At 42.2% G+C, this 23,724-nt stretch overlaps 1 protein-coding gene across 2 annotated transcripts in view; it reads left to right on the forward strand.

Annotated features, from left to right (window-relative positions):
* TWF2 (twinfilin actin binding protein 2) overlaps positions 1-23,724 on the forward strand; it is a 240,287-nt gene that overhangs the window by 87,982 nt on the left and 128,581 nt on the right. For both annotated transcript variants that reach the window (XM_069206605.1, XM_069206606.1), the window contains 2 exons: positions 44-222; positions 15,513-15,608. In XM_069206605.1, the coding sequence (XP_069062706.1) occupies positions 44-222; positions 15,513-15,608 (275 nt within the window). The remainder of the gene's footprint in view (positions 1-43; positions 223-15,512; positions 15,609-23,724) is intronic.

The raw sequence follows: 23,724 nt of genomic DNA on the forward strand, positions 1-23,724 counted from the left end.
GATTTAGGGAAAATTAAATTAATTTGTTTGTTATCTTTTGCAGAGCAATTGGTATTGGGAGCCTACAAAGAACTATCTGGGTCATGGGACCGGGATTATGATTCCAGTGTTCTTCCGCTGCTGGATGAGACTCAGCCTTGCTACATACTGTACCGACTGGACACGCAGAATGCACAAGGTTTCGAATGGCTCTTCATTTCCTGGTCCCCTGATAATTCTCCAGTAAGAAGCTTTTTTTTTTTTTTTTACAATGTTTTTCCATTTATTACTGGGCAACTGTGATGGGGTAATGGTACAGTAGATTGAATACACGATTCAGCAAGAAAGGGTGGGGCACCAATATATATCATCTTCACCGTGAGTATAGTATTCTTTTCTTCCTTTATTCCAGCAGTGTGGAGAATTTAAGCAGCCTCCTTTAGGTGCTGACATCACTTTTACCAAAATTCTATGTATGTGCAGATGTAAAAAAAAAAGGTTGATGCATAAATGCTTATTTTAATTTCTTGTTGGTTTGCGTTTGCTGACCAGGGATTATCATTTGATCATGAAAACGTTTTAATTTTTTGTGTGAAGTCAGACAATAATCCCATACAAAAATCATATCACTACCCCCCATTTGTCAGCACTGACCACATCCTAGCACTTTTTTTCTCTAATGTTCATCCATGCCTCACAACAATTGCACTGCTGTAAAACATGGCTCAATTGTGACCAACATGGTGGCTCCAACTATGATAGACTATTGAACGTTGTGTGTGAAGACAGTGAGGGCTGGGTCTTGTGGTAGTGTCTGCTGTCCAAAAAGCATCAAATATAATTCTCACAAAGGTTTTGGGAGCTGACAACGCAAATGGCGTTCTTTTTTTTCTTTTTTCTTTAAACCCGCCATCTCAGATCTTGAAAGAATCCACTTAAACTATTCTAGCTATCTTCTTGTGAGTCCTTATGAAAATGAATCATTCAGTGGTTCTCCTTTGGGTCTTGTGTGTGAGAAGGAAGCTATCAAACTTAAAGCTATTTTGGGTTACTGATATACCATAAACACACCTCTGAGTGTAAAAACATGTGGGGAGTCAAAAATTCAAAACTGGTCTCCTAAATGACGCCAGAGCTTTTCAGCCACAATATTTCTGGTTGAATCACTAAGATGGGATTTAGGGGTGCGCTGCATCCCTCTCAAAAGGCAAATGTTCTTCCATTAGATTTTGACTGGATCATGGCTCAATATAAAGACTTGATGATCAGTGGCCTAGGGCCAGACTATTCAGAGTCGTCAGGGCAGCCACATTTCATTTGTCGCTGGAACACGTTTTGTTAACGGCCTGTGGTACGCAAGAAATCGCTCACACTCCCAGCCATACAGTCTCTCGGACCTACTCTTTCTGTATTATGAAACAGTGGCCTTAAAGCTTAGAGAAACTAAAGGGCAAGTAGGTACCTAAAGGTCCCTTAAGCTGAACAAGACACACACACACACACACACACACTCACACTCACACTCACACTCACACTCACACTCACTAAAAACTAACATTTCAATCTTAGCTGGTTACTAACATTATTCCTGACTAGGCAAATTCCCCGAACCACCACAGTAGGGTCACATAGGGTCAGTAACACATTGTGTTCCCTTCCCTTTCCTATTTACTCTAAACGATAAACATCCTTAAATTTTACCTTGCAGTCTCCCCATTTAGGAATGTGTGTTCCCGCGGGGGCATGTCTTCCAGACCCCCCAACCCCATCACGCCCTTCCTTTTATCAAGTCTGCTTTACTTCAGTCTGCACTACCTTGCATATCTGTTATCTAGGGTTCTGCAGGAAATATATTTCCCTGTGCCGCACTTTCATTGCACTAAAGTATGATGGTAGGGAAATTTGTGCCTTATGCATGTCAATGAAAATAGGATTTCATGGGGTGCTATATCAACATTGAAGTGGAGCATGTTTTAAAGCCTCACATAGGTTAAAAAATGATCAGTCTTACATTTTTCCTTCCCTTTCGTATTGCACCTCACCACAGCATTTGTGATTTTGCTGTTTTTTAATCTGATTTTTTTCAATAACATTAATTTTCTGGAATGTTTTTGGCTTAAAATTGCAGCAAGTTTGTCGGATTCCATCATTACTAAATTGGAGTCACCTAATAGTTTTAAGTGTCAGTAGTATTAAATTGGTATTTTTGAACAGGAATATAAAGGTCAACTAATAACAGATACCTATTTGCTCCTTCCCAACCTTCCCAAAACCTGCACAGGTACACATGCCCAATTTGCTCCGTCTGCATGATCCTTTTTAGAAGGCCATTATTTCCCCCTGCAGTTGGTTGTCAGTGTAATGATCCTGCATTCAATGGCAATATCTGCAAAACATGCAGGGTTCTGGGACTGGTCAATTCCCTAGTATCCTTTGTAGAATATTTAAGAAGCGGATTCCACTTAGGATTGTCATTTTGGTACCCAGTAAATCATAAGTCTGTCATACCAGTTATTGGTGTGCTGGACATTGAGCATTCCCCACTTAACCAGTACCTGCTGCTCGGGGGGGGGGGCAAGAGAAGGAGATTTGCCAGTGTTATAGCCCTTTTCTTCTTTCCCTATGTTGTCTGGCATCCACCTCAGTGTTATGCATTCTTGGTTTTTATTTTTTTCTGCATTTTGACCCCCACTATGCATTCCACGATTACAAGGATTGCCTCTGGAGCTTTGAATGTGGAGGACAATACCATAGAATGTGTGAAGTTGTTGGTGTTTGATTACATCACATCCATCTGTCTTACTACTAGCCTCTGCATGTAGGTTTTGTGGGGACCAATGCCCATTTAAGTTGAATTTTCCCAGCTGTTTTCCAACCCTGGACAAGAATAATACTCCTGTATTTGTTCAGCACAATCAAGGCCCATTGCTCATTTGTAAGGTGTTGTCCCATTTCCTCTTCCCCTTGGTCTGAAATCTGCCTCTGACTTGGGAGTGTTTATTATTAGAAACTTGTTAAATGTTCGCTTTCAAAATAAAATGAACCTAAAAATATTTCCAACATGAAAACATGGATGGTACAAGATTCTAGAGCTCAGGTAGCATTCATCATTAACGTTAATTGGGTAGAAGCTTTTAAAAGAAATGAATTGGGTGAGTAGCCTACTCTTTGATCAACTGTGAGAACATCCAATACTTCATTTGTATGTATCTGAAGTGCTCTTCCTCTCTCAAATCTTTTTTTGATTTGTTTGAAAGATTTGATGACCTCTTTAACAAATAAGTGTATTCAGTCACTCAATGTGCTTGGTACCACTTCTGTAAGCCCCCACCCTATGTAGCTACAGGAAAGCTGAGTTCCAAAAATGAGTGTAGTGGAAGAGGAAACTAATGAGCCAAAGTCTGTGTGGTCCCAGACTTCCAGTGTCATCCTTTTTTTTTGGTCCTCATTTTCTTAGCATCCTTCCTCACCGCGAGAGGATATAAGGCGTCAAGATCATTTAATACAGAGTGTACTATGATCAATCGCTGCCCAACTCCGCCAGACCTTTACCTGCCCAGGAGTAATGCCTCACTATACCCACTCAACCTACCAACGATGGCCGGTGGTGGTATATTGGAGGCATGTTTAATCATTGGACCGTGCCAGACCAAAATATGCTCCCTTAACCTTCCCCCATCCTCTCCCAAATCCCACTATTGCTTCAGTTTATTCCAGAATCTGTTTTTTATTTTATTTATTTTTTACAAATCTTACTCGTGTCCAACTTCAAATTATACATTAAAGCATCTTTCCAATCCATAAGGGTCGGGGGTGAGGCATCAATCCATTTTTCACAAATCGCTCTCCTTGCCACAAGCATCATATGGAATAACAGTTTAGAACTATCCCTACTTATCCGCTGAGGACCTGTCAAACATCCAAAAATCACAAGCGAGGTGCTTACCTTAAGTCTTATAGAGAGTATATCACTAATAGCATCACCATCCTCTACCCAGAATTTGCTGAGTTTGGGGCATTCCAGGAACATATGAATGTTGTCTACCGCCGGGGTCCCACACTTTATGCATCTGACCATGTTGCCCTGTTCCATTCTAAAAAGCTTTGCTGGTGTCCAGAAAACTCTGTGAATTGAGAACAAATGATTCCTCCTTAACGCAGCCGGTTTGACAGTATTATATAAAAGTGTAGTAGATACTTGTCATAAATCTTTGTGTTGGTGCTCCGGCAAGCACTCTCCCCATAACTCCTCTGGTAAGGTGAAATCGCCGGCCACAATATCCATAATTAGCCAGTACCATCTGGCCCCCTCCTTCTCCAGCAGGATTTCCAGGTGCCACTGATCTTCCAACTCATTTGTGCCTCCCAGCTCCACTTTTAAGTCCTTCGCCCAGCTGATAATCTGAAGGTTCTTGAATTTAGACAAATTATCCCCTACCTCCCCATTCGGGTTTTCAAATGATCTAACCTCTCCATTATAGCAAAATTGTCCCCAGTATAAAAAACCTGCTGCCTTTAAGGGAGTTGCCAATGCATCCTTGGTCCACTCCGGTGACCCTGGAGAGTCCCAAATAGGGGCCTTATTGCTATAATACAACAGTTTTGTGGCTCTCCTGATCGCATACCACAGCTTCGCTAAATCTTGTAACACCTTAAATCTGACTTTCTTAAAGTTCTTAGGGTCTCCAAACTTATACATAAAGCTTGTCTGTAACTCTTTATCCTCTGCCATTATGATCAGAGCCTGCCCCAGCTCAGACCGACGTGGGTGGTTAAAGGTCTCCCTCGCATTCTTCAGGAAGAAGGCCCACGCATAGTATTGCATATCTGGCACAGCCAAACCCACCTTTTTCTTTCCTCCTTCTCAGTATTTTCCAAGAAATACTTACACCTTTAGATGCTCAAATGAAGCTGCTGATCTTTCCTTGAAGTTTCCTGAAAGAATCCTTACTAAACATTAATGCTATCGAGTTAAAGATAAATGTAATCTTGGGGACAATCACTATCTTAATTAAATTAACCCGACTGATAATAGTTATAGGTAGGTTTGACCATCTCTTGAGTAGGAAATCCACCTCCCTCATTACCTTCCTCAAATTTGTTTCTGCCAATTTATTTATACCCTGTACCTACCTCCATATTCCAAGCCATCACCTCTGTCTTTTGATTATTAACTGCATAACCCGAGATACTCCCAAAATCTCTCATCAGCTCTTCCAATACCAAATTAGTCTGGGTTAAATTAGAAGTATAAATCATCAGGACATCTCAAGCCACCTTCATAGAAAAATTCCCGCAAACAAAGGGGAGAATTTGCTGATCATTCCTAATTCTAGTAGCAAGTGGCTCAATATACAGATCAAACAGTAGCGGGGATAACGGACACCCCTGCCGCATACCCCTTTCTATCCTGAACAAGGAAGTGAGATCGCTATTAACCAAAACACTTGCACAGGGATCCTGATAATTTTTTTCTAACGTCCTAATGAAATGTCCCCCAAGATTATAACCTTCACTTACCATATTTAAGTATTTCCAGTTAACACTATCAAAAGCTTTGGTTGCATCAACCATCACAACTGCTAGAGGGGAGTGGCATGTGGTGGCCATATCACCTGAGGCTACCAACCCATGTGCCAAATCCTGCATATATCTTCCTTTAAAAAACCCTTTCTGATCAGTATGTATCAGCTTCCCCAAAACACCCCCTAATCAATCTGCCAACATTTTTGCAAAGATCTTATAGTCACAGATTAGGAGAGATATTGGACGATAAGAATCACAACTCCTGGAATCCTTTCCTGGTTTTAAAATTATTGTAATAGCTTCCCTCCAATGGGGGGGGTCTTCATCAGTCCGAAGAATGTTGTTGAAGAGTTCTCTAAAAAAAAAAAAAAACATAATACTACTACCCAACGGTCTATAAACTTCGGCAGGCAACCCATCAGGTCTTGCCGCCTTACCTAATTTACCCGAGTTTATCACATACTCAAGCTCTACCATATCAATTGGCTCATTCATCACCTTATTCTCCTCCTCACTTAGAGATGCCAATTCTAGTCCCTCTAATCACCCCTTCACCGAGTCTCCTGAAACTTTTAAATCCTCAGTGTGTAATTCCTTAAGTTGTTTTTTTATTTTTTTTATTTTTTTTCTTTTAATATCTTCCACCTCTTTCTTGCTCTTCCTAACCTCCCCCAACCTTCCGCCCAAAATTTCTACCACCCGATTCCTAACTATACCAGTTTTTATCTTCCAGGCCAGCAGTTTGCCACTATTCTCACCATATTCAAAATGAGACACCCTATTGGCCTCACATCTCATTCTAATTTGATTATCTATAACTGCTGCTAAATCCAAACGGGGTTATTGATCTTATTTATATAACTGATTAATTTCTTCCTCTTCTAGATCCATAGCTGCCAATCTCTGCTCAACCTGCCAAATCACATTTTCTAGCCTACTTATTTCTTCATAGTACTTCTTCCTTCTATTTGCAGCTTATCAACTTCCCCCTCAAAAAGGCTTTGAACGCGTCCCATGCTACCACAGGCGAGGCTGACCCTTTATTAAGATAGAAGAATTCTTCAGTCCCTCTCCGTAATTCTGCTACAACCTCGTCTTCCAATAATAGCGTTCTATCCAAAGTCCACCTTCTCTCTCTTTTATCCCCAAACCAATTGAGCTTCAAATTCACCGCCGAATGATCCGAAAGATTAGCCCCTATATGTAAAACTTCTTCCACAGCCTCTTTTAATCAATCTTGTCTTGATGTCTATATTTTTTTTTGTTATAAGTATATCCTCTTTCACGCCCGTTCTTTTCTCTCCAAACATCATATAAGCCAAATTGTAACATCATTAATCGAACCTGAGCATGCATTTTCTCGTTAATGCTTGACCTACTCCGTGAAGACCTATCCAACTCATAATTCCATACTACATTGAAGTACCCCACCCATATAATCGGGTCCCAATATTGAAGCAAAAAAAGTGAGAGTTTTCTCAACGGAGCTATATTATCCCGATTAGGACCGTAGTACCCCACTAGAGTAAATGCAAAATCATACACCGTTAATCTCCCCATCTCCCTGAATTATCCACCAGACCCTCAACAAAAGATATATTAGCGTGTTTTTTTATTATAATGGCTACCTCTTTATTACCCCCCGCATAATTAGAACTAGCTATCTGCTTCACCGATCTACGTGGTCGAAAAACTTCCACACACTCTTGCTTAGAAAGATGGGTTTCCTGCAAGATCAACACATCAAATTGAGCGTCCTTCAAATATTGAATCATCCTCTTTTGTCTGCTCTTCACCCGGAGGCCATTAAAGCTCCAGGACAGGAGCTTCAAATCAATTCTCGACATCATCCCTTAAAGGGCCCACCGCCCCTGTTAGACCTTGTATTTCCCTACCTTTCTCTCTATCCACCACAACACCCAGGATCTTTTTTCCTTTTTCCCCCTATACTACTCTCCACCCAGTGCTCCCCATCACCACCCTCTCCCCCTACACCCCCCCATCCTCCCTACCCCCTATCTTCATATACCGGCGCTACCGCCTATGAAGGGTCACCATGCAGGACTCAAAGCCTCCTATCACCATAACCAGCTGACCGATGTTGGAGGGGAAGGCCTGTACCGTGCCAGAATCTTGCTGTAACTCCTTGATTAGGTCATCAACATCACTACAATCATTGAAATTATACATCTTGTTATTTGCCATTACTCTTAAGGATGTCGGGAACCTTAATTGGGCCGTTGACCCTAGTCTTCTCAATATATCGATTCTTTTCCCCAGCTCCCATTGCTTATTTAAGGTAATGGATGCAAGGTCCGACCTAATCTCAAATGGGGCACCATTCACCGAAAGTGACTTCTTCTTCAATGCCATTTCCAAAATACATTCCTTGAGCCCATATGTAAGAAAATAAACCAATATTTTTCTTGGCCTGTCCCTGTTGGGGGACATTTTTGCGGGGACCCTATGTACCCTTTGGATATCTTTTGCAATGTTGATTCCAGCATCCTCAAATTTTATTTCCTGATTTATTAATTTTACCACAGATCCCTTCAGGTCATCTCCCTCCAATCCCTCGGGGACTCTGAGGAACCTTAAGTTATTTCTCCTTTGATTGTTTTCCAAGGATTCCAGCTTAGCCAACACCCCTGCTTCTTTTTATTTCAAACCTCTTATCTGCTCTTTATTTTCCTCCACAGTAGCCCTCAGATCACCAACCTCTTCCTCCAAGGCAGCTGTCCGACCTGCCAAATCGTCAATTTTTTTGCCAAGGTCTTCACACAGATTCCTAATCTCCTCCTGATTAGATTTAGACATTTTAAAACCGTCCTTCAACTCCATGGCTAGAGCCTTCAACATGTCTGTAACAGAGTCACTGGGTAGATTTACATCCGCACCCCCCATTCATAGGATCTAGTTCCCCTCCAGCCTGTATGTCAGCTTGACTAACCCCCTGTTCCTCCAGCAGATCCGTCCTCCCTACAACAGATTTCAGGGATATTTTGCTGCATTGAGTCCCCATTAACTGTTGAAATAGATATATCCTCGCTTCCCGGCAAGGGCAGTACTACCTCTGCCCCTTGCACACTTGACATTTTCAGGGTTCCGGGTAACACCCTAAAATAAGTCCTTAATGAGGGGGTGACCTTTATTTTCCTGTTTGTGGCGGAGCCTAAGTTACTCAAAGTAACTTTCCTCTTACATAAATTATTAAATTGCTCTTCCTTACTCCTCCCCGTAGTCTGCTTCTGAGGATTCTCGCCGGTTTCTCCTTCTATCCACTTTTTCGCCACCTTCGCACTCTGCCGGGAGTAGGCTACCCCACCTCTGCCACCCCTAACTCCTATCTTCCCTTTTCCTCTTCTGGCCCGGCTCAGAGCCACTACCTCTGCCTTATCCACCATGGGACCTTGAGGTGCCGGAGTAATAACGTTATTCCTTACTTGTAGTCTGATATTTGTAAAACATAAGGTACCTCCCACACTCCTTTGGCATTCTTGCTCACTCCTTGCAGCACCCAATATGAAAAACGCCTTCTTACCTTCTTCTAAGCCTTTGCCTTTGCAAATACAGCCAGTGCTGACTCTGCCACACCTCCCCTGGAATGAAATCTTTGCTGCTGACTCCCTTCCTCTGAGCACCTCCGAGCCGGCTCTCAGCAGGGGCACCACCCGCTTCTGATCTTGACTACTCTGTGCCCCCTCCACCATCAAAACAAAGAAAAAACCACCCTTCGGCATAAAATAATGTTCGCGCTGCCTCCTCTGACCCCCCGGTAAGCGGCTACCTTTCAATCTACATTTCAAACATTTCCGTGCTCAAAGCCCTGCTGAGCCCTCCGCGCCCGGCCCCTCAGCCGGCCGCCATGTTCTCCCCGCGTTCCAAAACTAAACAGTCTATTAGACATCAAAATGCTTCCAGTGTCATCCTGATCACTGATGATTTAGTCTCTGCCTTTAACCATTCTAGAAGAAGCCTCCAAAGGGAGGCTAGGTAATAAAACATGACATTTGGGCATCCCAAGGTCCTGCTTTTACTGGGCAGTGCCATATGCAGTCTGTGTTCTTAACAGTTTTATTTTTCCCCTTCCACAAAGTTTGTGCAGGCCGAAATAAGTTTTTGAAGCAACTTGAGGTCGACTCTTAATGGAACATCTTTTGATAGGAGTCAAGTTCTAGGCAGGACTACCAATTTAACCTTTGCTTCTCCCCTCAGCCAAGACAGTGTTTGATCATGCCATCCTGCCAAATCTTTCTCAGTCAAAAGTTGTTGGGATGAAAACTTAGCCATGTACATTTCAGCTGTGGTTGCCGTCAGCTGAATCCCCTGATATTTTTTGCCAAAGGTGCTCCATTTAAAGGGTCAGTATTGTTTTACTGACACCAGGGTGTCTATTGGAATAAGAATATCCATTGCTTCTGACTTTTACATGTTGACCTTGAAAACGGGTACTGTGCTAAATTTCCTCAACTCTTTAACTAGAGGGTGTGAAAAACGTACCAAGTTTGATAAGGAAATTATTAAATAGTCTGCAAAGTGTGTAATTTTGAAATTCCCAAACCCAGCTTTGCTCCCGTGATGCCTGCTGCCCTGTAGATGGTGTTTACCAGTGGTTCCAAATGCAGTTCAGATGCACTTGGTGACAGGAGGCACTCTCTTGTCTAGACCCTCGTTCCACCTCATCCTCCCTGATTCATTCTTATTTAATCTGATCCAGTTATATAGTGCCACATAACTCGTAATATGTTTCGGAATTAAGGGCTTATGCCAGGGGCCAGATGTATCTCTCGAGCAATACCAGTATGCCCTATCAAATGCTTTTTTCAGCAGTTAAAGAGAAGAGAGTCAACTCTTTGTTAATAACATCAGGTTGGTAATGTTTTTACTGTTGCCTTTTGGCTGACATTTGTAGATGAGGCCCACCTGATCAGGTGGATCAACTGTGTCATAGTTTTGTTCAACCTGTTGTGTAGCCATTTTAGTTATAGCTCCATGCACGTTAGTTTGGCACACTAGGCCGCTGTGCACTTTGACCTCGATATATTTTATTCTGCTTTGCATTGTTATTTTTACAATAACCAGTTTTACGGTCTTGTTTTATTTTCAACTATTTAGCTGTTTTTGCTTAGCCCAGCACTGTGTTCTCAAACAAGACATTCCTGATTCCTTTGTGCTTCAGTCAAGGCTACAGTTTAGTACATTGCAGGTGAACATGGTAGAAGTTTAGTCTCCAACATTCGTAGAAAATACACATCCTTATGTAGGGACATTTCCTTAGAACATCAGCTGTGTTATTATAAAAACACTTCCTAGTCCCATTACACGTTAAGAGGGAGATTCCAGCCAGTGAACCACGACTGTATGCTGACTGCTTCACTGCAGATGCAAACGCAGACCACAGGCCTTTGCTCAGGTATGAGGGTTGATGTCCTCCCAGGGGAACCTGACAGGCAGAGTTAGAGCTTAACATGCTGTGCTCAGATTATGATTTAGATAGGAAATAGTCCATAAATCCTAGTGACAGTGTGATAGCGTTATTCTTATGCTTCACTGTCCTCGTCACCATTTTAATATTGTCGTGTTGTGTCGTCCTGGTTGTTGCAGCTCACGCTTTGCTATCTAAGATGCAGTCGTTTTATTAAACCAGTTATTAAAACTTATACTGCCTCTTTTTGTCATTTATATATGAGACTGAATTGTGAATGAGAGAACCGGATGCGACCTGAGTGACCACGACTTCCCTGAGAAGCATGATATGTCATGCGCTCAGCTGCCCAATTATCCCTATCTCCTGGTAGAGATGAGGCACTGCTAGTTAGCAGGAGCAGTACCCGGATTTAGAGTGACAGGTGTCACCCGCAGTGGGTCAGATTCAGCCTCCCACACCGTGATCTTGCCGCTCAAAATCCAGTAGTCTCATTCGAATAATGAGAGCCTACGCGACAAACCAGGGAGCAAGAACCTTTGTAATAAGCATCCACATTTACCAACCAATTGGCTGGTATGTGCTACATTTATGTGGATATTTTCCCATTCAGATTGGCCTTCATCTTCCCTTCATCTTGAATACGGTGGCCTCATTTGATTCTGCAAATTAATCAAAAAAATTAGCAAGGGTTTTATTAGGTTTGGCCACAACTGTTTATAAAACAAAAGACCACCATCGGGACCTGGTGGTTTATGGCATTGCATATTGCTTTTATGATGAACTGTCTTTAGATTGAGGCTTCTAAGCGTTCCCGCTGCACACTAGGTGTGCCTCTTGTATATTGTTCAATATGTCCTCACTGGAGTTCTCTTTAGGATGTAGCCTTCAAGTAAAAAAAGATGAGAATTGTTTTAATGGTTGCAGTGTTGCTTCAGTGCCATGGAGTACTATTATAAAAAAATAAAGCAGTGGTCCCTCATCAAATCATACAACAATAATGTAATAGAAATACAATGATGTCTATATATCTTGTCCAGTAGACAATTTTGAATTATTTATGTGCACAAATATCAGACAGATAGGTGGGTGAAAAACACAAACAACAAAACAGTCAAAATGACTAAAAGACTCAGGCACTAGTTTATGACAAATCAAATGAGTTAGTCACAGTTCAAAACAGTACTTTTACCCTTATGCACATTTCATTCAACATTACATTAGGGTCAAAGTACAGGGGTCAACAACGTTTTGTTCCTTACAAAGTCATAGGACATAAAGGAATACATGCCAGAGGATTGGTTACAAAGTGGTAATCAAACTTTTACTAGAAACAAGAAGGGGGGAGGAAAGGAGAGAAAAAAGCGAGGGGAAAAATAAAGAAACAATTAATTAGTTGCCAACCATTGGAGCTACATATAAACCTCAAGTGTCCAGACTGGAGGCTGATGCATTAAGTCTTTTTGTTGTTTTTCTTGCTTCTTTCCCTCCTTCCCTTCCCCTTTTCGTTTCTAGTAAAAGAAGGCTTTGCCTTTTTGGAATATTTTGAATTTAGTGTGGTATAGAAGCATGGCATGGAAATCCACTGCCTTCATTTTGCGTTTGATGTTTTTAAATGAGTTCTGTTCTATTTGGAATAATATAGGCAGAAATAATCATTATTCATTAATAATGAGCAGTTTATCTTTCCTGAGTCTGGGCAGGACCAATTAGAACATATTTTTGAGAGTGTACGAAAGGTTGGCTATATTATAAAGCAGATAGCTTCATCTCTAAATGAATGCTTGAATGAATGGGAAGCTTTACAAAGCATGGACAGCCACCTGAAAAGGCTGTCCCTGTGCCTCAAAACAAGGAGATGTCTGTGGAAACCAGAAGGGCTGGGCTGGGCATAAGACATTAGTAAATAGCCAGGCTTTCAACTTCTTATGAAGGCTTCTGGCATGAATTAGATGGACGCTTGTTCCAGAGGTTTGCAGAGAGAACAACAAAAGTAAACCCATCTTTTCTGGCAAAAACAAATTTAGGGGTTTCTATGAGGATTGCAGAAAAAAAAGCTTTGATTAAAAGTGGAGCAGTAAGGGAGAATCCAATCCAGGTAGGCTTTTCTTGTAGAATGCTCTGTGGGTAATTACTAAAGCTTTAAATAGAATTTTTTTCCGAACAGGAAGCCAGTGAAGGCCCCTTACGTTCTTAGAGATTGACTTCTGACTGAAAATTTGGTGTTTTGCACTAACTGAAGGTAGCGGGCAAGATGTAGGAAGTTGGTGTAGACTAGCCTTGTTGTAATGAGTGCGTGAACAGTAGTTTTGTGAGTCTCAAAGGGAGAATAACTGAAACATTTTGAGGGAATGAAGAAAAGCGAAGCAATAGGCAGCAAACACATAATGTTTGGGGGTTAAAGGAAAGATTTTTGTTGCATTTGATCCCAGGGTTCCTTGCCACAGAGGCTGAGACCAGCCTAATTCAGAATACCGCCAAGAAAGAGACTGAATGAAGTTAAGGGAGCCAAAAATCATGACTTGTTTTTTCAGAAGTCAGTTTAAGACCGATGTCTTTTATCCAAGTGACTGTGGGTGAAAGGCTTACTTTGAAATAAGTTTCCGCCACCTAAGGTAGGCCCAAGGCAGCCCCATGGGCAATGTTCAGTGTGTTTAAAAGGTAGGACATTTACTGGTGTGTTTTACATGTCCTGATAGTGAAATATTGCTAGTTTTGTTTTTCACTATTGTAAGGCCTATCTCTTCCATGAGGTAACACAGGGATTGCCCAGATATGTATTTTAAGTGCAATTTCACATTGGGAACAGATAGGAATATGGAGTTTGGGATCTGTAAACTCACAATTTAAAAACACATCTTTTGGTGAAGTTGGTTTTTAAATTGTAAGTTTGAAAATACCACTTTTAGAAAGTGGGCATTTTCTTGCTTAACCATTCTGTGCCTCTACCTGTCTGCTGAATAAGCATCTGGGTCAGGATGACAGTTGGGCTGCTTGTGTATTCACTCTAGACCGTCACACAAAGGGAGCTGAGGTGTGCCCTGCATAACTTGATGGCCCATCACAAAGCTGATGGGTCTTTCTGAGCTAGAATGGTGGGAGGAGCTGACACTTGCACCTGAACAAAGCAGTCTCCAAACCCCTGGAGTGTGTCAGGGGCCAGGGCAGGGAAAGGCAGGGTCTTGTGCAGTACAAAAACGTCTCTTTGAAGTTTGCCTAATTCAAAGACAGAAATGGGTATAAGTACTGGACTGAGGACATTCTGCCTGGAAGCAGAGCTGAATGCTGTAGGAGAGACTGCCACGTTGCCTGTTGCTTTGTTGTGCTGGCCTGGTGCTTGCTGCTTCTGTCCTGGAAGTGAAAGGACTGGACTTGGCTTTCTTCATCCTCCTTTCCAAGTTTCTCCAAGGGCTTGAACTAAGCTTGCCTCCTATTAAGAAGTCTCGGGCCATCAAAGACTTCACCTGCCAGCACCTGGGCTCTTTTGCTGAGAGACCTGACTGGCCATGTGGTGCTATATCCAGTTACTGGGCCTTTGGGAGAGAGCTGTGGTGCAACCAAGATGAAACTAAGCACATAGACTCCAGAGCGACTTCGGAATAGGTGCTGCTGTCTGCCTTTGCACTGCTGCCTGCATCGGAGCTGTGGTCCTTACTGAGTGCTCCGATCACGACCTGCATCACAGGCCCAATGCAGCCCTGGCACCTCAGAAGTCCCACCACAGTGAGAGTCCCAGGTGCTGTCACCGATGTCCGTGACACCGTACTCCGCCGCAGCACCTGTGGCCCGGTGGTGTGATCCCGACACCGCCAAGTCCACGCCTCGCATCTTGACCTGCTGGATTTATCGACCCCCTCCTTGTTGTAAAGAACAGACGCCTTGCCACCGGCAGCGCATCAACTCACCTGCAAAACACTGTTGGGTTAGAAAAGTCACCCGCATGGTGTCTGAGGTGCACCGCTTCCTTGAGTGCTCTAGCTGCAAAGATATCCGTATCCTTGGTACTGATTTTTGGTCAGGGTCGAACACAGATCATTTTTGTGTGCCATGATTTAGACCGATTAGAATCATTTAGAATTTTTGACATGTGGTGGCTGTTTATTGGGAATTCATGTCTAATGTGATGCGTTTGAAAGAAATTTTTTCAATTAATATACTAGTGATTGTCATGGTCTGTTTTGTTATTGCGTTATGTGATTTTTATGGATACTTTTAACTTACAGCCCTGATGATGTCCATTGTTAGACAAAATGAGTTGGCTGGGCTGCTTGACAATGTAAAGACAATCTATAAAGCTCTGTTGTGATGCTACTACATGGCTCCTCTTTGGATGAATGGAGGATGAACCAGATTTCTGAGAACTCTTATATATTTTTTGATTGCCTTGAACTTTTGTAACTTTCATTTCTCACATAACTTTTGTACTTTTATATTGTATTTCTTTCCCTGTACAGTGCATGTTTATTTTACAGCTAGGTTTGTGCTGTACTAGATATTTTAAATGAATATTTAATTTGTTTTTCCTCTATGTGCCTTTCCTGCTGATATTTCTCCTTACATTTGTCAATATTTGTGCTTCCAGGTTCGACTGAAGATGTTATATGCAGCAACCAGAGCTACTGTGAAAAAAGAGTTTGGAGGCGGCCATATTAAGGACGAGCTGTTTGGAACCCTGAAGGTGCTCCCGTGCTGTCACCCCCTTCACCTTTCTAAAGGTGCTGCCCACACCATCCCCCCCTTTTTCCCACATCCCCAACATTCGGCTGCATCTGTAATGTTCGGATGTGCCAATCTCCTGAATGGGGTATCTCTTCAGTGATGGCTCCTGCCCCTTCATTCATTAGGACCTCGTTTTGAAAATAGGTTTCCACATTATCTTTTCCCCTTTTCCCTCCTGCCATGCTCATGTCTCTAATTGGTCACTCCCATTCCTTCCCAGATGTGTATGTACACTCCTCTTTCATAGCTTCATCTAGGGAACTATCCATGTTTGTTTATTACCCCTTCGGTGTAGTAGTAGTTTTTCAGTTTTACGACCGAACAATAACTGGTGGTAGAGCAAGATACAATCCACTTCAGTGGGGCAGTGAGCAGTTTCTTATGTTAAAGTTGCTCGGTGGCCTAGGATGTGTTATTTTGAGGCAACACATTACTTCTCACTTCTCACTTTTACTGCAGACAGGGCCACCTCTGTTTTACAGTTTCTGAAAACATAAATGACACCTCACCCTTCAGTTGGACTAGGTTTATTTTTTTAAGATGCACAAGACAATTCCAAAACACTTTTTAGACCTACTCATCTTGAGGGCACAGTTTTTCTGTGATGTAAAATGTTTGCCGTTTATCTATTTTCAACACTGACACCCTTTGTTTCCTGATTTGAAAGTGACACTAGATTTTTATAAAGAAGTGTCCTTGTTCTAAGGTTGCATGACATCTTCTTAGTAGAAGTCTTCTCCTCCAGTGGAAGAGTGTTATTGTATTGGCTGGTAACTCCAAATTCAAATGTTGCTATTCTCCCTCTTTTAAGAGATTGTAGTAAAATAAAAAACAGGTAGAGGTGCATGAAGATCATATCACTTTGATTTGATGCAAATATTATTTATAGGATACAGTTACACCTCTGAACATCATGGCACTGCGAATGAAGGGGTGAGGAGTGGACATGCAGAAGATACACTTAGCAGAATGCATGAGTTTATAGTTTTTGTGAAGGCAAATCTTTGCCCCTGTTGGTGATTGAATTCAGGCAAAAAGTTGATCTAAAAATGACACTGGGGATACCTTCTTTATTTCTGAGAGGGGCTCTTCCTCAGTGAGAGTCTACATCCAGGGAAAGGAGTGAAGGAATGCCCTTTGGACATTCAGTTGCCCCATGCCAGTAAACTGAACAACAGTAGACCGATATCTTAATAGAAATTATATTTTCCAGGCAATAGAACATAGTCTCACTTAAGGAGAAGTAAAAAAGAATGTTGAGGAAAATTCTAAGGGTGTGCAATCTATTAATCTATCTATTAATTCACAATCCATTAATTCACAGATAGACCCTGCATGTAACCCTTGGCTCTATGATCTTCCCTCTCAGATGGACTAACCTCTCTTTATGGCATTTTTACACAAAATAACCCTACATCTCGTCATAAAGATATGGCATGTGCTACATCTCATTTTTCGGATTGCTGTTTTCCTTTTTCTAAAAAAAAAAAGGTGTTTTTGCTGGCATCAGTTTGCCACCTTCTTGGTGAATTGAATTTACACCACCGAAACAACTTCTAATTCACCTTGTAACCTGTGGTGAAAAGTCAGTTAAGCCATCATGGGCTGTTTTTTTTCATAATCATTTAGCATCACAGAGCCTCATACCTTTCTTGGGGAAAAAAGAGCATTTGCGCTTGTTTCCGTTCAACATCGAATTTGTCTTTTTTTAATCGGGTCATTTGTTAACCTTTCGTTGCAGTTCTTGACACCTCGCTCGGTGGTGCCTCGTATCTTGGAATTGCAGTAGTAGTTAGCAGGCCCAGTTTTTTTTTGTGTCAAACACAGGTCACAGTGGATGGCTTCACCGTGCACAGTGTCTCTGTGTGCTGTGAGCTCAGAATTTGGGCCCTAGGTGTGTGTGTGTGTGTGTGTGTGTGTGTGTGTGTGTGTGTGTGTGTGTGTTGTTTTTATTTTTACCTTGCAAACAACTTTTCAATGAGCAGTTCGTGCTCTGGTGCCTGGAGTACATTAGATGTTCTCTACATGAAATATTCTCCTCTTATGGTGTACTGTATTTTGAACACTAGGCATTGTAGCTGACTCTTAAACAATGTCCTTTCATTTCTTATGGCCTTGAACTGTAAACACCCCATTTTAAAAGTAGAACCAGCGCTTTGAAGCTGCTGCATTGTCAAGATGTAAGCTGTGGACATGACAGCATCCCCTCTAGTTTTGCAGGGCTAGACAGAAGTTTGTCAGTATTTGCTTTATAACATATTTTCCAATTTTCTGTGCACATTGGTGAGGGGTGGTTCCTTTCCAATTATGTTTTTCAGGTTTCTCTGGAGATGCAGCCTTTTGGTAAAGTTATGTATCTCACAGTAGGAAGCACTTGGGCTGACTCCAAGCGCTGAGCACCCTCAATATGGGCACAGTGAAGTGTGCGATCTTCCTGAAGCAGCAACTGGGGGATAGGCCTAGACACTTTGGGGGTCATTCTGACCCCGGCGGTCCAGGGTTGGCGGGAGCACCGCCAACAGGCTGGCGGTGCCCCGCAGGGCATTCTGATCACGGCGCTTTGGACGCGGTCAGAAGAGGAAGACCGGCGGTCTCCCGCCGGTTTTCCACTGCCCAAAAGAATCGCTGCGCCGCCATGGGGATTCTGACACCCCATACCGCCATCCTGTTCAGGATGGCGGTATGGGGTGTCGTGGGGCCCCTGGGGGCCCCACTTTGAATTTCAGACAGTGAAATTTGCAACGGGTGCAACTGCACCCGTCGCACCTTCCCATTCAGAGCCGGCGTCCTTGTGGGAAGGTTGTTTTCCACTGGGCTGGCGGGCGGCCTTTTGGTGGTCGCCCGCCAGCCCAGTGGAAAACCCAGAATCACCGCAGCGGTCTGACGACCGCGGTGCGGTGTTCTGGCGGGGGTACTTTGGCGGGCGGCCTCCGCCGCCCGCCAAGGTAAGAATCACCCCCTTTGTCTCCTTGAAAAACAGAATCTGCAGTCCCATCCCCCACCCTTGCCATCCATCAAATGACAGTGTTCAGGAAGACTAATCTGCATCCCTTTGTCAATCAAGTGTCTCTTGGAATTTCTAAAGGCAGCCTGATCTCTTCACTTCTGTCTGAAGTGTGCTGGTGCGCCACTCCAGCAACAGGAATGTAGGTGATAAACTTTCACTCTCTGACAAGCTCTCCTTGCCCCCTATCATGTGGCAGTGGGCAGACTGTTCACTTCTTTCTAGGGCCTGTCAAAAGTACATAATATAGGAGAATTTCACATGCAAATAAAGATGTTCCTTTCTACAGTTTTGAATCCTCAGAGTATGATTTTTGGGAAGTAGGCTCTGTTTCTAAAACATTGCACTTTTTTGTTTTTAATTGGGTAATTTATATAACAGAATACCTGCATAGGGACCCTTCAAATAATGTTTAAATTGAAGTTAATATTAACTTCCTAAATATTATTATACAATGCAAAATCTGTAAATTATTTGCATCCAATAAAATGACTTAGTGCAAGAGTACTTTTACTAATTCAAGGAATGTTTCCCTTCTGCCCCGTACTCTGGAAGATAATGCATGCAGCATTTAATAGTGTCTACGTGCCGTCATAGAAAATACAGCAATTGAGACCCAAAACATTTAGACACAATTAATTCTAATTATCTTGGGCTGTATAGTAGAACATTTACAAATCCATTCTTTCCAAGAAATCACCTATAATAAAAATGACTGAGTGCTATCGCTGATGGTATACCAAAACACACCTCAAAATATTTTTAATAACGTAGTTAACTCAAATTTCTAAAATGTATATATTTCGAAATCCCTAAAAGTAGCCATATTTAATTAATTATATTTGACACAAAATAAAGTGATTTGAGTACATCAATATATTTACCAATTCCATACTTTCAAAAAAAGCCACATGCAAAATCAGATAAAATTACTAAGAGCTACAGTTCACTCCCAAACCATGATTTCCACTGAAATAACCAAGTGATCTCTAAAAACTAAATTTACATAGAAAACCTTATCAACATAAAAGGAGAATCTTTTTATAACTGTCTTACTTTATTTATCACCTTCAACATACCATTGAGACTACAGTACAATATGTTTACGAGTCCAGTCTGTGCCATACAGCTCGATATTTATCTAACTGATTATTCCTTTAGAATAAACTTATTCTAAATAGGCCACCTGCTTCATTTTTACCTTCCAGTGACACAACCGAGGGATGCCTGTCGATCTCCATCTTTGTAAAATCAATGAGAAAGCGGTGGACATTGAGAAGAAAAGATATCCACGCTCAGAACCTAAAAGGGTGGTTCAATACTAAATTAATCAAACAAAATGACCCAAACCTCGGGGCAGAGAACGATGCACAACTTACTACTTAAAAAAAGGAAAAAACGCGTCCCAGAAAATTCTTAGATTTAGATCGGTGGCTATTATATGCTGCCTGCCACTGGCCCTTACTTGCTGGCATCTGAAACACTTATTAAGAGAAGGATAACATTTGTTGACCACTTTAGGCATATAATAGAAAAGCCATCCAGAATACAATTCCATCCTTCTCAAGTTTGCTGCTCTAAGCAACTTATAGCTGAATTGCGAGATCTCACCCCGTTATTCAAGGTCAAGTTCACCCCATCTCCTTTTCATTTTTGCTCCGATGCAGAGAGAGGAAGATCAGTTCGTTTATTATAACCAGTAATTCTATACCAACACCCTAACCCCCACATCTTATGTTTGAATAGGCCTCTTAAACTTGCCTCTGGTAGCTTATTAAGTGTAGGTGTATGTTGATTGAGAATATTTCCTATTTTTATAAAACTAAACTTTAGCCCCTTACTTGCCTTCTCTGAGGGATCGCAACTGATTGCACGTCTTCCAAACTGAGTTAAACATAGTCTGCCATTGTACTGTACCCCATACTCTTCCAAGCCCTAATCTCTGTCATTGAAAGTGTTAAAGTGAAGCCTTCACAACCGGATAGTCAAATCATGTCAGTTAGGTGTGTCCTACTCCTTGAAAAATTAATTACCTTGAAATACGAAATCATTCAATGCTTTGTAACTGGTCGTTTTGGGAAGCCTAACATCTTTAGAAAAGAAGGTAAATGTGGTCCTAAATTTAAAACCATCGTCATTGGCGAGTTCCAGTGGACATTTTAACTCTACCTGCTTCCGCAGAATTAACTATAATTGTTGCTGATGAGTATTTATGTAGACCCGTTAAACCTTTTCTAATTCAGTTGGAAAAAAAATAACCTTCAAGAATTTGGAACAGTATCTCCCAATTGACTAGGTTAAAGGCTTTCTCAGCATTAAACATAATAATTGTTGCAGTGATTTCAGTCTGGGAATAATAACCGTCTGCATGGATGAGATAATTTGTACAAGTTGAGATATACCTATTTGGTTAAAAAACATTCTGATAAAAGTGGAGGCAACATCTGTAATGCGGTTTGTCAAAAGCTTATAATCTGAATTTAACAAACTGTATGAACAATATGAACTATGGTCCCTTGCAGTGGCGGTTTCTTCATTAGGGCGGCAGGGCTCCGCCCCAGCTTCAATTTTGCATCATAAATTTTTTTTCCCCAGCTTCAATTTCTGCATCCAAAAAAATGTTTCCTACATTAAAACTTCAAACAGTGTGACTCTCGCTCTGCGCGAGGTTCAGGCAAAACCAGGCACTTTTAAAAGACACATGTGCTGCAGCTCATGTGCTGGCCCTCGCAGGATTTATAGGGCTTACCTGAACTCAGCCCTGGCCTCTGGCAGCCTACAACACTGTAAGGGACTGCCTCTTATGACACACTGAAGCCTCAGTAAAAGAAAACAGCCTGGGCGCTTTAGCATAAGCCCTGGGTTTCCAAAGCTGGCTGTCAATCAGCAAGGCTTTGTAGCACTGCAGCCCTTTGTCACAGGGTGGGTGGGAACAAGCCTCCATGGCCCCACCTCATTCTGGAAGTAGCTGGAAAAAGGATTGCAGTGTACACGAGGCTGGCTGATCACGATGTGATCTGCATGCAGCGGCAACGGGAAAAGGTAAGTATTTGATTTTAAAAACAAATGTTATTCCCCTCCATCCCCAGCCTCGCTCCATCCCCCCTAACCCCTCCGTCCCTCCCCTCGCCCGCCTCTACCTTTGAGAATTGCGGTACGGCAGTTGAGACCCCCCTTCTGATGTGATGGTTCATGTCGGTCATTTTCGATCACTACACAGCACCCCCAACCACACCCCCCACCCCATGTTTCATTCTCGACGCACAGAAACGAATAAGACCTGAAAACAAGACTCCGACAAGGTCGCTGTGAAGGCGCCGAGCAGCTGAGAAAGGTGGTAGGGGGCAGCTTTGGTGCAAGGTGGGCAGCACTCCAAGAGAAAGGCAAACATTTGAATGCGCTTTTCTCAACAAGAGACTGATGGGCTGATGCAGGAACTCTCTCCCACCCCGGGACGAGATATAAGCCAAGGCAGAATGTTCTTATCACACTGGGTCCAGTGAAAAGATGTCCTCACTAGTGGAATTTCTCGTTGTACGAGCGGGAAAGCAGCAGCCATTCCTTCCACAGTAGGGAGCACGCAGGCACCTGGAAAGCAAAACATGCACGTTTTAGTGGAACAACACAAAGTAGATATGGTTGGAATTAAAGGTGCCCACGTTTTTTAAACAAAGAATGGCACGTTAAAATTACCCAGATCTGCATAAACACGAGCACCGTGGCAGCTACGTTCACATTTCAAATGTCTTCCAGGCTGGGCTCCAGACACAGCCTTTGTGTAGTGGTGCTCCTCACACCAACAACTGTCTCCAGCATGGAGCATCACAACAGAGGCTGAAAGAGGTGTGAGGGCTCTGCACTAAAGTGTGAATAAGGTAGACAAATGCTGACCTCACCTAAAGGATCCCTTTCAACCTGCAGCTCAAACCCTACTCGCCAGTTAAAAGTTAGCAGTAGCTCAGCAACTCGCATATTAATAAAACTTCTTTGGTACTGTATGGGAATTTTTCCCCGACTATCATCCGCTGGGCAGCCTACCTCTTCAGGGGAGTGCAGGCGCTGGGTAACATATACTCCCATTGTATCCTAAGTGATATGTTTATTGTGTGTCGCAGGCACACAAACATACACTGAAGCGGTCACGCATGCGTGTGGAATAGCGCCACCTGAAAGATTGTTTAAAACCAAGACAACTAGCTTATTTTCTCATTCATTAAGTTGTTTTTTAATGCTAATCCCTGCTTATTGCACAAAACATAAGCAGCGACCTACGTCATCATATAAATCACTTTACTGCTGTCATGACTACATTTTCACAATTGCTTTATCAACTTTCCTGCTTTCTCAAATTTACTTGAAAATGCACAATATGCCCACTTTTGTTTTTCAAAATTTTCTCAGGCGGAAAAGCCATCCCTTTTATGATGATCGGCCTCGCTCACTACATTCGCTCACCTTCAGGCACTCATACAGAACTTTTACGCCCCACTACTTTCAAATATCACCATCCACCACTGGTCCCTTGGTGACACCATGTTTTAAAATACTAACAACTTGGGCTTCACAAAATGATACAGAGGCCTTCCATGAAAATTTGAACTTGATGTCAAACTTTCGACTGTCCCTTCATAGTTTTCTTCTAATTACCCTCTCCTTACATTCCATCCTCTGCCTGCTCCTTTGTCTCTGAGTATAGCCCACTCAGTCATGTGCATGTTTGCATTTATCTCTAATATTGTGTTTCTGCAAATTGCCTATACTTTATCTCAAAATCATAACCTGTCCTCATTTGAAAATAAGACCCTGAAAACTAGCATAACCTAATCTTTTTTAGCTCCTCTACTGATCCCACTAAACATCTTCACAAACTCACATACCTCCCATTAATGGTTGCACTTACCTCCTACTAATTTATTCCACCTATACAGTGGAGCAAAGGCATTTAATTGTCCCCTTCGTGGCGTATGACTAATCCCAGTACCTAACAACAGCCAAGAAGCTGTTCTGAAAATCAACACCATATCCTATTTAAGTAGTGAAAACTGTCAAATTATGTGTTGATTAGGAGACA

This window comes from Pleurodeles waltl, chromosome 9 (assembly GCF_031143425.1).
Source record: "Pleurodeles waltl isolate 20211129_DDA chromosome 9, aPleWal1.hap1.20221129, whole genome shotgun sequence".
Lineage (NCBI taxonomy): Eukaryota > Metazoa > Chordata > Amphibia > Caudata > Salamandridae > Pleurodeles > Pleurodeles waltl.